Source organism: Leopardus geoffroyi, chromosome D3 (assembly GCF_018350155.1).
Source record: "Leopardus geoffroyi isolate Oge1 chromosome D3, O.geoffroyi_Oge1_pat1.0, whole genome shotgun sequence".
In the NCBI taxonomy this organism is placed as follows: domain Eukaryota; kingdom Metazoa; phylum Chordata; class Mammalia; order Carnivora; family Felidae; genus Leopardus; species Leopardus geoffroyi.
The window spans coordinates 28,555,812-28,570,255 of NC_059339.1; the positions used below are offsets into that span (position 1 = coordinate 28,555,812).

General features: G+C 52.8%; 1 protein-coding gene across 6 annotated transcripts in view; it reads right to left on the bottom strand.

Annotated features, from left to right (window-relative positions):
* LOC123588318 (mediator of RNA polymerase II transcription subunit 15) overlaps positions 1–14,444 on the bottom strand; it is a 69,411-nt gene that overhangs the window by 1,143 nt on the left and 53,824 nt on the right. For 4 of the 6 annotated variants that reach the window (XM_045459128.1, XM_045459130.1, XM_045459132.1 and 1 more), the window contains 8 exons: positions 3,769–3,905; positions 3,544–3,671; positions 3,193–3,327; positions 3,037–3,100; positions 2,092–2,158; positions 1,409–1,569; positions 1,144–1,310; positions 582–680 (listed from right to left, as the gene is read on the bottom strand). In XM_045459128.1, coding sequence (XP_045315084.1) covers positions 582–680; positions 1,144–1,310; positions 1,409–1,569; positions 2,092–2,158; positions 3,037–3,100; positions 3,193–3,327; positions 3,544–3,671; positions 3,769–3,905 — 958 coding nt within the window. Of the gene's footprint in view, positions 1–581; positions 681–1,143; positions 1,311–1,408; positions 1,570–2,091; positions 2,159–3,036; positions 3,101–3,192; positions 3,328–3,543; positions 3,672–3,768; positions 3,922–11,830; positions 11,956–14,444 lie in introns of all 6 variants that reach the window. The other 2 variants (XM_045459133.1, XM_045459129.1) reach the window with 2 other exon arrangements.

Sequence of the window (14,444 nt, forward strand, 5' to 3'; positions counted from 1 at the left end):
CCCACAGACACAGGGCTGGCGTCTGGGGCATCAAAGCCAGTCAACATGACCAGGATGCCATCTCCCGCACACAGTGGGGTGGCCAACACGGTCCCCTCCCAGGCCCATGCGTCAGTGGAGAACTGGAATGTGAACAGGTCTGGAGCCCAGGGCTTTCTCTCAGGGACAGCCTTGGGATCCCAGCCCTATGCACCAGCTCTGCACTGCAGGGGGACTGGCCACCATCAACAGGGGCCTCTCCGGGCCTCTGGTTTGAAGCCATGTCACCCAGGTGGGTCTCCATAAGCCCAAGCTCCTTCTGTACTCCCGTAACAGCCTTGCAGAGGCCCACAAAGGCGGTTGGACCTGCTCGCCTCTCTCTCACTATAGGTGACCGCCCTGCAGACACAGGATGGGCCCCTTTCTTCCCAAGTGACTTCTGGGCAACCCACTCCTGCCCACAAAGGGGCAGCAGAGAAAGGGGAGGAGGGGCCTCAGCTGCGGGGCACAGAGCAAACCTCGGTTGCCCTGAGCTGATGCCCCCTACTAGGGTCCCTAGACGGCAGCCGTGAGGCCTCCCCAAGGCTGTCCTCTTGGCTCACCGTACTGCCACTGCCTGTCAATCCACAGTGGGCTCTGGGCGGGGTAGTCGGCAGGCACACTGAGCTCCAGCGGCGGCACGCTTGGGAGATCCTTGTCATCTGCAACACATGTGTCTATGCCTGTGACCTGGCCCAGGCTGCCCTGCCTCATAGGCCTGCTCTAAACAGGGCTCTTCATATCCCAAAAGGTTCTGGTGAGGCTTGCTGCAGTCTGGAGGTCACTCTGATTCCCACTTCCACATCTCCCTAAGGCCTCAGGCAAGCACAGCCATATCTGGTTGGGAGGGAGGGGCTTCCCTGGCAGGCCGGTGAGAGGTAAGAGTCTGTGGGCTCAGGGCTCTGCCCTCAGAGCACCTCCTGGGCCAGGTATGTGTGAGGATCCAGGAGGACACAGGGATGGTGGGCTTCAGCGTGTGGTGTGAGCATGCCTGTTTGTGGGAGGCCAAGTGCCTGTCCACATGGATCATGCGGGCCTGTGCTGGGCCTGCTCTAGGGCCTTGGGCTGTAGTTCAGGACTCACTCTCCCATAGCACCAGCCCCGCCCGCCCTCCCCTGTACGCACCCAACTTGCATATCAGGTGGACGGTGCCGTTGTTACTGCAGTGAGATGGGTCCAAGTTCACCAAGAACTTAGGGTCTAATCTGGCCACCTCCCCCTGGAGCACGTTAGGAATGCTCTGCCGTTCATCGTCTTCAAACCTACGCTTCCGAGTGCATACCACCGGGGCCCTGGAAGAGACCACCATGGTCACCACACCACACTAGGCTGTGGCCCGTGGCCCACGGCCCACCACCCACTGCGAGGCTGAACCCTGGACTGTACGTACGTAATGGGTGGGCCGTGGATAGCCGTCATGGCTGGCACGAATGTACGGTACAGGGAATGGTTGAAGACAGGTGAGCGGATATTGGCCAGGACGGCATCCAGGAGTGGCTGGCACAGGTACTGCTGCTTGGTTGGCGGCACCGGGGGTGGTGGGGGCGTGGGCTGTGACAGGATGGGCAGTGGGGATGTCAGCAGCCCACTCTTGGGGAGGCTTTCCAGACCCTGAAGTCCTTATCCTTCACAGCCAGACTTCTGTGGCTTCCCCACAACCTCTGCCCCCCTGGAGACAAATACGGCTGATCCTGGATACATTCTCCTGCCTTCTGCAGCCTTGACCTTCCCCAGAGTTCCCTTCCCCCAGGGCTTGGACTGGGGCTGGGCAGGGCTGGCTGGAGGCCTGATGGTGGAGATGGGCATACAAGAAAGCCCATGCACCTGGGGGCTGCAGAAAGCACCCCAGGACCACAGCCACAGGGTGACTTCTCCCATGTTCCCACATATACTCTCCTTCCGCACAGCAGACCGGACCTGGCAAAAGACTCCTGGGCAAGGTCCCCAGGCTGAGCAGCATGGCCCCTCTGCCCACTCCTGACTGTGAAGGCTTCTCTCAGCTTGTGGTTCTGAATTCTCCCCACAGATGCCTGTGGCCCTTTGAACACCACCAGGCCATGGTGCCCCACTCACCACTGCCATGTCATTCTTGAGCTTCTCCAGGGCAATCTCACACTTCTGGAGTGTTTTCAGGGGGCACCTATGGGGAGAGGGGATGTGACTGATTCTGGGTGCTCAAGGATGAGGTGTCAGAGGCTCTTGAGCACTCATCCCAACCGCTCCCTGCCTAGCTCGTCCTGGTGTGCATGGAACCAGCCTTGGCCACCAGAACCCTCCACAGGAGCCCCAGTCATTGAACTATTCCTAGACCCAGAGTATAAGGCAAGATGGTCCCACGTCCAGGAGCTATCCGGTCCTGCTCATCAGAAGAGAGCATAAAGGTGATGGGGTCAGGGGGAGAGACAGAGGCCAGGTCCCTGCCCCAAGCCCTAGAGTCCCAAAGAGGGATTGAGCCTAGAGGCTTGAGTGCTGCCCAGCTCCAATACATCTAGTTCTGCAGTTTCTAGCATTTTGCACGGTAAATAGAACAGAGAAGATCTTCTAGAAGGGAGCATAGCCAAACTGATGCAGAAATAGGGACAGAACCCAAAGGCCAGTCCATGTGCACAGTTCTGCAGAGCTGGCCCGTCTCTGGCGTTCAGAGCAGCACAGCTGGCAGGTGGGGGCAGGGCACGTGTGCCATGTTGTGAACCAGGGCTCCAATGTCTTACAAGTGCTTCTCAAGGCGATGTCTTGTTTCATTTTCACAGCCAACCCGGGTGAGCCATAGTCACTCCTTTTGCAACAGAGTAAATGAGATGCAGTCATTTGCCCAACGCCACTGGGAAGTCAGGGGCAGGGCAGGGGCTGGATACTGGCAAAGACACGGGGCCAAGGGCTTGGAGGCACCTGTGGAGGCCCGAGGCCCCTTCTCTAAACTCCGTCTCACCACCAAACGCCCGTCCAAGGCTGGGCTAACCAAGCTGCCAGACATGGGCACACCACTGTCCTGCCCCCAGGATCAGGGGCAAAACTCACCGCTTAGAGGGATCTGTCAGAATGTCCAGAAGGCTCTTCATCTTACTCAGATCCTTTTTTCTGTCTGGGACAGAGAGGGGCTACTAAGACACGTGCCAGGGGTACTTGCATCCCCCCCGCCCCCTCCACTGCACCCCTGCCCTGGACCAGCCGCACCTTCATTCTTATCGATCTTGTTGATCATACGGCGTAGGGGCTCGATGTACTTGGACAGCTGCTTCAGCTTGTCCAGGTACTGCTGCTCCTCAGCCTGGCTGGAACCAGCTGGGCTCATGACCGAGCTGGGATTCACTGCAGAACACAATGTGGTTAATGCGGCTTCAGCCCACAAGCCCGGGCTCTCTGCAAACCCTCAAGGTGGGGGATCTAGGGCTTACCCACCCCATTACAAGCTGAGGCCTCCAGAGGGTAAGGGGGTGAATCTCAGCACCTCAACCCACAGGGCTGTGTGTGGGTTACACGATGGGCTCTGGTCCCTGGATCACACCCACCCCAGGCCTGACTTACCAGGGGTGTTTAAAGGTCCCGGGGAGGGAACACTGAAGTTCTGCGGGGTGCGTGCCGTCACTGGACTCTGGGAGGGCTGCGGTGAGGGGCTGGGCAGGAAGCTACTGGGGGAAGGGGCAGGGCCGGAGCTGCAGCAAAGCAAAAGCAGATGCATCTGTGAGCTGGGGCAGGAGGTGGGGCCCGCCCTGGGAGCCAGGCAGGGAGGGCCACCCCGGCCAGGCCTACCTGACGTTGGAGTTGGGCTGCGAGCTGGGCTGGCCAGGCTGCGGGGACGGCTGGGGGGGAGGGGGCATCGACTGCGGGGTCTGCACCTGCTGGCCCGGCGATGGTGAGGACAGCATGGTGAGGCTGTTCTGGCTGACCTGGAAGTGGAGGGGGCTCAGCCTGCTCTCGCCTGCCACACACTCTCACTCCTGCTGCACCCTTGCTCCCTCCCCCCACCCCAGGCCCACAGATTCCATCTGCACAAACAAGCCCCCTCTCCCTCTCAGCTTCACCCGCACACCTTCTTTCAGATGCCCTACCCTGTGAATACAAACATAGGTACAGCTCCCCACCCCAAGGATGGACACAAGTCCATGATCACTGAAGTGCTGGCCGAAAGGCCATGCTGGGTAGCCCTTGCTCCTTGGCAGGGAGACCATAAAGTCTACAGGCTTCTAAGCTGGGACAGGACATTCCTATGTCTCTACCTCACAGGTGTGGGAGCCAGAGAAGCTTATGGCCTTGGATGGTGCTGCCTGGCCTCCCCAGCCTGTGATTCTCTCATCTGTGTGCCTGTGAGGAATGTGCTCTGTGACAAATGGGACTGTCTTCCTACATGCTTCCATGAACCCCCTCAGCCATCAGGCCACAGTGGGAGGCTGTGTCTCAGGTTTAATGGGAGCAAAGTGGCCCCTGTGTCAGCCCTTGCCAGCACAGGTGGCCTGAGGATCCTCAGTCTGACGTTTGAGTGAGTCCCACAGAGAGCTGCCTCGCCCAGGACCAATCCAAAGGCCCTGCCAGTTTCAGAGCTTCCAAGGGTTGGAGGTGGTGGCTTCTTCCACACCCTAGTCAAGCCCCTGAGCATCCCCTGAGAGCCTGCTTCCTGTAGCCCAGCCCACAACCCCCAACCCTAACTCTTGGACCATCCAGTTCTGCAGATGAAATCTGGCACTTCTCCCAGGGCACTCCAGACACTGGTGTCATCTGGGGCCACAGCTCCACCCCTCCCTCCCACACACTCCTCTGCCACAGTGCTAGGGGGACTGGGTGGGGATCACTCTGAGGGTTGCTAGTCTCTTGGTCCTTGAATCAGGGAATAAGAAAAAGCATTTAGAAGAACCCAGATCCTACCAGGAAGACAGGATGCCCGCCCTCCTTGCCTGCCCATTCTCCTGGCTAGGCAAGGGGCCCTGACCTTTCTTCTAGTATACCAGACAAAGCTCCTAGAGTCAAACATCGTTCTCCTCCCACAGGGTGTATAGGCCAGAGAAGCTACATGGGACGCTGGCATGGTGGGGGACCCGGAAGCTACATTATCACACTTCTAATGCAGCTGGGTCAGAGTGGCACCAAACCCAAGCGACTGGCCCACCAGCACATCTGCAAACAGAATGAGCTGTCCCACCACTTGTGACTAGGCCCCAGGCCTGGGAGCAGAGGGACAGGAACACACAAGCTCAGGCCTCCAGCTGCTGGGCCCAGCTGCTCTGCCAAGTGAAGCAAAATGGTCCCAGGTGATTTACACTGATGTCAGCAACATCAGAAACGGGGCCTAGGGCAGCTTAGTGTGCTGAGCTGAACCAAATGCAGCAGATTTCTCCTAGGCAGGACTCGCCTTCACAGTGCTGGGATACACTGAATCCCATGGCAGGCAGCATGGCCCCTGCCCAGTGGTGGAAAACAGGCTCTAGAATCCACTCGGGTGCCAACACACTCCCAGGACTAGGAAGGTGAACAGGCCATTTTGGAAGAGCCCAGGTAGAGAAATGGATGGTGCCAAGAGGAAGAAGGCCCTGGGCCCGGCCTGCTAGGTATGGGAACTCTCCTTGTAGTGGTTTCCTGCAAAGCCCCTGCTGTCACCTCCTCTTTTCCTCATCCGGACCTACTGCCACACACTGCCCTGCACTCCCTGAAACTGCCTCTTGCCATATGCCCTCTTCCAGCCTGTAGTTCAAACTCCCCTGGCCTCTCCTGCCCCCACCTGCCCCAGGGAGGAGCCTTAGCCTTAGCTTCTGCTCCAGCACATGTCCCTTCTAGAAGGTATATGGCTCTTGTCTTTAGTTTAAAGCTGGTGCTTCTCTGAAGGAAAATGAGGCATCTGCAGGGTGTCACGGCTGGCGCAAAACCACCGCAACGAGAAGGGCACTGCCTAGTTCACTTCCCACCTAAATGTATGAAACTATATTTAAAAAAAAAATTTTTTAATGTTTGCTTATTTTTGAGAGAAAGAGAGAGAGACAGAGCATGAATGGGGAAGGGGCAGAGAGAGAGGGAGCCACAGAATCCTTAGCAGGCTCCAGGCTCTGAGCTGTCAGCACAGAGCTGGACACGGGGCTCAAACCCATGAGACGTGAGATCATGACCTGAGCTGAAGTAGGACGCCCAACCGACTGAGCCACCCAGATGCCCCTGAAACTGTATTTTAAAAGGCACCTGGGCAGCTCAGTCAGTTAAATGTCTGACTTTGGCTCAGGTCATGATCTCATGGTTCATGAGGCTGAGCCCTTCGATGGTGTCTCTGCCTTTTCAGATCCTCTCTCCCTCTCTCTCTGCCCCTCCCCTGCTTGTGCTCATGCTCACTCTTGCTCTCTCTCAAAAATAAATAAAACATTAAAAGAAAAATAGGGATGCCTGGGTAGCTCAGTCAGTTAAGCATCTGATTTGGCTCACGACATGATCTCATGGTTTGTGGGTTTGAGCCCCACATTAGGCTCTATGCTGACATCTCAGAGCTTACAGCGGGCTTCAGATTCTGTGTCTCACTCTCTCTCTCTCTCTCTGCCCCTCCCCTGCTTGTGCTCTTTCTCTCAAAAATAAATAAACATTGCTGCAGCAACTTCTTACTCAACACGTCTCCGGAGGTGAGGGAAACAAAAGCAAAAATGAACTATTGGGACCTCATCAAAATAAAAAGCTTCTGCACAGCAAATGAAACAATCAGCAAAACTAAAAGGCAACTGACAGAATGGGAGAAGATATTTGCAAATGACATATCATTTAAAGGGTTAGTATCCAAAATCTATAAAGAACTTATAAAACTCAACACCCAAAAAACAAATAATCCAGTGAAGAAATGGGCAAAAGACATGAATAGACACTTCGCCAAAGAAGACATTCAGATGGCCAACCGACACATGAAAAAATGCTCAACATCACTCATCATCAGGGAAATACAAATCAAAACCACGAGACACCACCTCACACCTGTCAGAATGGCTAACATTAACAACGCAGGCAACAACAGATGTTGGTGAGGATGCAGAGAAAGAGGGTCTCTTTTTGTTTACAGCAGCACTATCAACAATAGCCAAAGTATGGAAAGAGCCCAAATGTCCATCAATGGATGAATGGATAAAGATGTGGTGTGTGTGTGTGTGTGTGTGTGTGTGTGTGTGTACACATATGTACATATGTGTACACACACACACACACACACACACAAATGGAGTATTACCCGGCAATCAAAAAGAATGAAATCTTGCCATTTGCAACTACGTGGATGGAACTAGAGGGTATTATGCTAAGCGAAATTAGAGAAAGACAAATATCATATAACTTCACTCATAGAGGACTTTAAGATACAAAACAGATGAACTTAAGGGAAGGGAAGCAAAAGTAATATAACAACAGGGAGGGGGACAAATTTAAGAGACTCTTAGATGTGGAGAACAGAGGGTTACTGGAGTGGTTGTGTGAGGGGGGATGGGCTAAATGGGTAAGGGGCATTAAGGAATCTACTCCTGAAATCACTGTTGCACTATATGCTAACTAACTTGGATGTAAATTAAAAAAATAAATTAAATAAAAAAAAACATTTTTCAAAAGTTGTTTGAAAAAATAAAAGGTACCCTCAGCACTCATACCATGGGGAAACAGGTCACACTTTCCCCACACCGTTTGCTTCTGGGTTCCATGGAGCCACTGACTGCACACAGCTCCCCTGGGCATTACAGTCCACAAGACACAGGGAAGAGAGGCCTGCCCAGGCCCGGGGCACAAGCTCAGTGCTTCTGTTTCCTCTCCTGCGCCTGCCTCTGTGTCCAGCTTCAGGCTCCCCGCATCCACACTCCAGGCTGCCACAGGAAACCCCTAGGCTCCCTATATCCAATCCAGATCTCTTTGCATCTGACAACTCCTCTGGAAAAATACCCAATTCAGTTGGCAGCATATTCCCCTTCCCAGGCCTTTAGGCCTTCCAGGTTAGCCCAAGGCTCCCAGGCCTCCTAAATCCCCCGGACACACCCAGGATGAGGGGCTATGCAAAGGCCTCCATCAAGAAAGAAATGGCCTAGCAGGGCGCCTGGGTGGCTCAGTCAGGTATCTGACTTCAGTCAGGTATGATCTCACAGTCCGTGAGTTTGAGCCCCATGTTGGGCTCTATACTGACAGCTCAGAGCCTGGAGCCTACTTCGATTCTGTGTCTCCTTCTCTCTGCCCCTCCCCCTACTTGCGCTCTGTCTCTCTCTCAAAAATGAATAAATGTTAAAAAAAAATTTTAAGAAAGAAAGAGAGAGAGAGGAAGGAAGGAAGGAAGGAAGGAAGGAAGGAAGGAAGGAAGGAAAGAAGGAAGGGAGGGAGGGAGGGAGGGAGGGAGGAAGGAAGGAAAGAAACGGCCTAGCAAGGTGGCTAATGAGATAGAACCCCCCGGTCTTCAGGTTTACATCTGGTCTAGCCAGCTTCTGGGCAGAGGGGAGCAAGATGGCTGTGTCCCATTAATGACGTATCAAGTCCTCCAGAAGGGAAAACTGCTGACCCAGCTCTGTGTCTTCCCTCCCTAGGCACGTTCTGCAAGAGGCACAGGTATGTCTGTCACAGCAGCTAGCACACGCCATTGGACACTAGTGCTGCACCTGCTCGGGGAGGGAGCTCTGAGTGCCTGCCTGCTGTCACATGCATGTCACACATGGTAAGTGAGAGTTCAGAGGGAAGTGACTTGCTCAAGGTCACATGACTAGTGGAGGAGTCCAGGCATCTCAGCATCATCTACTTTCCTAGGGAGCAAGGAAAAGTATCTGGGAAGGGACCCTGCACAATGTCCCAAAGGGAGTAGAAAGGGAAGGCTGGGTTCAAGCAGAGGGGACACAGCCAGAGCACAGGTGGGCGGCAGGGCCAGGCTGCTGGGCTGCAGGGCAGAAAGACTGGTTTGGGGAGCTATGTGCTATGAAATAACCTGTGGAGAGGCTGGTGGCACCATATACTCTAACCCTCCTGGGACCACCCCTGCCCACCGGACATCCCTGGAACTGCCCCATACTCCTGGCCCCTGTACATGACATATCCCCGGGAGTCACTCTACAGGGTAAAGAGGAATATGGACTCCACCATGGCGCCATCTGCTTACATTGCCAGGGACCCCAAGTACCCCCTGGACTCCTGTGCTGGGCACGTCGTCCAGCATGTGTCCAGCACAGAATCCAGCTTTGTCATTGTTGTCAGGATCATGAAGTGCTCCCCTACAATATGAAGATGCAGTCAAGGGACACAGTGCAGGGTTGGGGGGCAAAGAAGAGGCTGAGATGAGAGAGGCCTGTCTCCTGAAGGGCTGACAGAAGAACAGACTTTCTATTCTGCCTGTTTTCCTGAACCCAATTTGTTGCCGCAAGGAAAGAATAAACCAGATAGGCACTGTGCACATTGTCTGGTCTGAAGGTCCAGACACTGAAGGTCCAGTGGCATGTGGGCAGGTACTAGGGCTTGGGGGCTGCAGGTGCCTGGTCTTCAAGGTCTGAAGGTGCTGGTGGCTGCTGAGGGCTCAGTTGGGGCGCCTGCTGGATGGCAGGGTTGGCTTCTGGCTACATTGTAATGATGCATTTCTGGAATAAACTAGCTTTTCTCAGGAGGGACTAGATTGGGAGGGCACAGACACAAAAACAGCTGCACATCAATTCTGGAGCCAGGTCTGTGGCAGGCCAAATGCCCACGGTGTGTCTGCCACTGTTGCAGGGTTGGAAGAAGGAGGCTGGGGGAGTGGGTTTGAGCCTGCAAGCCAGGACCCTGCTGAGAGGCCAGGGTGGGAAGAGGGAAGGATGCGGAGCCTGGGCTGAGGATTTAATTTGAGCGTCTTGGGTCTGTTTTGCAGGTGGCAGTGGCTCCTCCAGCTTCAAGCACTGTTAGAGGGCCAGACAGAATTGGACACCTACCACTGCTGAAGGGGTGACTACAAGGACTTCTCCTAAATGCGTGAACTGAGACCCACTGCAGTGAGAACGAACAAGTCCATACACAGAAGTAATTCAAGGCCTGGCATATACCACATACTCAAAATGCTAGGGATTTTATTGGTCTTACAAAAGTCAGCCCTGCATGTTGATGCCAAGGTCATTTCCCCACACCCAACAACCCAACCTGTCAACCCAATGGAGACTGAGAGGCTGCGGGAAAGGAAAACAAGCAGCTCTAGGTCAAAGAGCTGAGAATCAAAGGAACCAGGATGGGAGACACTCAATAGTGGCATGTGGGCAGGTACTAGGGCTTGGGGGCTGCAGATGCCTGATGCTCCAAGGGATGGAGCCCCGAGCCAAGAGTCATGTGGAGGACCCTATGCAGCGTTGGGTCGCGAGGAGCTGTGCCCGGGCTCTGCCCTGCCCAGCCCTCCATGCCACCTAGGTTACAGGCCTACTTTCCTGCCCCACAACTTCTGTTCCTCTAGCAAGCTCTGTCATAAGGCCTTTTTACCAGCAGATTCTAGCTACTTCTGCCTCCTGTTATGCAACAACTACCAAATGGGAGGCCGATGCCAAAGAACTCACACTCGTCAATGAGCAATTGCTACTGGCACACCTGGGGTGACTCATAGGGGTCAGGAGGCAGGAAGAGCGACGATAGACCATGCTGCCAAATGGCAAGGCCATGGTCTCAGGAAAGCTCGTGCCATTGTTTCTGTGGCATGTGGCAGTATGGTACAGGGCCTAGGGCCAGACAGACGATGGCAGTGCCCTGCACAGACTACCTCCCTCACTTGCAGCAATGGCAGTGTCTGCACACGCGCCGTCAGGGAAGGGCAGGATTGTCTGCTAGGATTAGAGATGCATCTATCTGCCTTACGACAGAAACGGAATCTTACAGTTTTGGCAAGTCTGAAGTTTTCACAGCAAACCCACTAAGGGAACCTCCTTACCATTTTATTCTCAGAATCTCAGAACAGGGCCTGGCCCACGGAATGCACATCGCGACAATTTGTTAAACAAACAAATACACCATGGAAGAATTCCAGATGTCATACAGTAATGGAGAGCCAGGAATTCATATCTCTGAAAACGTGTGATGTACACAGAAGTCTTTATATACCTAGAAAGGAATGTGTGTAGTAAATTCTACACTCCACACAGGAAATTCTAGAACAGCACAGTCCTACAGAACTTTCCACAAGCTTGACTTGATCTACAATCTGTGCTGTCCAGTATAATAGCCACTGGCTTCCCCATGGTGCCACCAGGCACTTGATATGTAATTGAATTTCAACTTAAGGAACTGGAGTTTTACTTTAATGTCATTTTTACTTTATGTAAATTTTTACTTTATGTACATTTACTTATGTAAATGTAAAGTTTTACTTTAATGTAATTTTTATTAGTTTAAATGTAAATACGTACATATGGCTGGTGACTATCCGCACAGCTCAAGAAAGCAAAACTATCTGCTTAGCTTCAGTTTTATGTTACCACAAAAAGAGGCACTACCATAACTATCTAAAACACTAAATTTCTTCATTTCTTTTTTGTTAAGTAAACTCTATCCCCAATGTGGGGCTCGAATTCACGATCCTGAGATCAAGAGTCACATGCTCCACTGACTGAGCCAGCAGGGCACCCCTAAAACCTTAAACTTTAACGTAAGAAAATTAGCTCCCATCTTCTCCACCAAATGAAAATACCAGAGCTACCCAAAGTATTGAAATGCAAATAAACACAGGTGTTTACTCCTATGCCCTCAAGAAACAGAAGCTGGGCTTGGTTCATGTGAGCTTGGTTAGGCACTTCCAGGACCACAGCAAAAGAAGTCACTGACGATTACAATGTGCCTCACAAAGGTACTCACAGGGCCCTGAGCTTTCCGGGGGCCCTGGGCACTGCCCCATAAATACCCGTGCTGAGAGGGCTGTCCACCCAAAGCGGTAGAACTTGAATGGACGGCAGCTGAGGCGGTGGTGGTGAACGGGAACTGGGCTCTTACTTCCCTCACACCTTGGGCCAAGGCTGCAGTGATCATCTTGAGGTCAGAGGGATAACAGACAAGGTGATTGCAACAAACACAGTGCATGGGTGGGTGGAAAGGGGCGTGCAGCCTGAGACAGGAGTGCCCACTGGGCTGTGGGGGTTGAGGGCAGCCTGGCCTACGTGTTCAAGCTCACAGCATGGAGGCCTGTGTTGGCATCGCGAATCCAGGGAACCTCCATGAATGCTGCCTCCACACCTCTCTGTCTTGTTGGCCATACTCCTTCAACAACTTTTGATCTGCTGACGGGCCTGCAGAGCCCTCAAGGCCAGACCTCTTGGACAGGGTGGTGGTTCTGGGAGACCAGGTTTCAGGGACAGACTTTGAAGGGGACACTCCAGCAAAATTGCTATGAGGAGAAGTCAACTGTCATTAAAACAGAAGAGTCCATATAAGCCAGCTCACAGCACCTTTCCTTCTTAGGAGCATGTTGCCTGATCACAATGCCTCTGAAGGCCTAAGCTCAAATCACCCTCCTCTCCTCAAGCCTCTGGGAAGCTTCTGGGAACTGGTTTCCTTCTGTAACTACACTCACAGCGAGGTGGGCAAGGGAAGCCTGGCACTCCACAACTCTCGGATACACCTCTACAGTGATGCAGGTCAGGTCTGTCCTAAACATACAAGATGACTGCAGACTCCAGAGCTTCCAGCATGCTCTGGGACTGCTCTCCTCATTCACATATACTTCTGGAAGCATAAAGAAGGCAGGCTGAGAACTGCTGTGGGTCTGGGCCCGGCTTGTGCCGATGGGAACCCGGTGTTCTCCTGAGTCCTGGCCACCCTCGCTCTTGGTCCCTGGGGAGCAGAGCCTGCATGCACTCACAAGTGTTAAGATGAAACCAAACTAAAACAGCACGACCACATTCAGAAAGGTAGCAGAACTGATCCATGAACAACCAAAACCTCTTCTGCAGGCTTGTGAGCTGGTCCCTGAGATCAGGGCAGCATGGATGGCCAGCCATTCAATCCCTACGACAGGTATGGCAGGGATGGGGCTCTGAAGCTGGAGGAAGGTCTGCTCTTCCAAGACGCCTCTGGCATCACATGTGTGTCCCACACTCACACCCACTGGTCACCATGCAGCAGGCATGACCCAAGCAGTGGCAGATACGAACCTGCTGGGCTAGGGAGCAGATGCTCCTACAGCCATATGACAAAGAACTCACCAGGGTAGGAGGCCAGGAAGCCACTCTCCCAGAGTCTGCCAAAACTTGGACAGAGTCCCAAAGAGCCCACCAGTCCATCAGACACAAAGTGGGACACTGGCAGGGTGTGCGTGCACTCACAGGGTGAGGGAAGAGGAAGAAAGGCCTTGAGAAGTCCGGTGGTACGAGAGAGGTGGAAACTTTTTTTCAGGAAGAAACAAGTGATAAGGAATGAAAAGCCTAAATCTAATCTGCTACTGTTTTTTTTGTGACTGAGAACTCCTGAGAGGGAAAGTTCGTTTTCTTTTAACCACAAATCCCAGTGGAAAACACATTGGAAGTGTTTACCAGCAACTCCTCCCATTCCTGTGAGCAAGTACGTTCATTATCTCCTGACACATATCTACCCAGAAAGGAATTCAAACTCCACGCAAACTATAGGCCTGCTCCCCTCCAGGGTCACTGGGCAGTAGGGCCTGGAAAGAGGAGACAGGTCCAAGCAGTTCAATAAGGCTCAGTGTGAGATCATCGTACAGCAGCAGGGTTACATGCACGCACATCCAGGAAGTGTGCCTTTGAGGACAATTCTTTGCAACCTGAGAACTGTAGTTAAATTTCTGTATACTGGGGTGCCTGGGTGGCTCAGTCAGTTAAGCTTCCGACTTTGGTTCAGGTCATGATCTCGTGGTTCCTGAGTTCAAGACTCGCCTCGGGCTCTGGGCTGACAGTTCAGAGCCTGGGGCCTGCTTTGGATTCTGTGTCTCCCTCTTTCTTTGCCCCTCCCCTGCTCGTGTGCTGTCTCTCTCTCTCTCTCTCTCTCTCTCAAAAATAAATTAACATTTAAAAAAATCTGAAAAAAATAAATAAAAATTAAAAAGTAAATAAAAACATTAAAAAAATAAATAAAATAAAAACACAAGGTTAAAAGACAAAAGCCTAGGATTTTTAGAAGTGGGAGACACATTCTGTTCTGGATTTACGTACAGTCACAGAAAAAGGTTAGGGGAGAAAGGGAAGTTAATAAATCCCACTATGGGTGACAATGACATCACCTTTCATTTACACAAGTAATGTCAGAAAAAACCGAACCTGATGTATAAGGCTCAGGGCTTACCAATTTTCCTGAAACACCAACTACCACACTTCGCCCCAAGTTAAGAGTCTCAGCCATCCATCAGGGCCACAGCACTGGTGAGCGCCACAGGACATCTCTTTTCTGCTCTGAGAGGGCGGACTTGAGAGACAGGAATGGAGGACTGTGTGCTCAGGCTCCCAAAGCCAGCACTTCTTTCACAGAACCACACATCAGGACACACATTATCAGTAACAGCAAAAAAC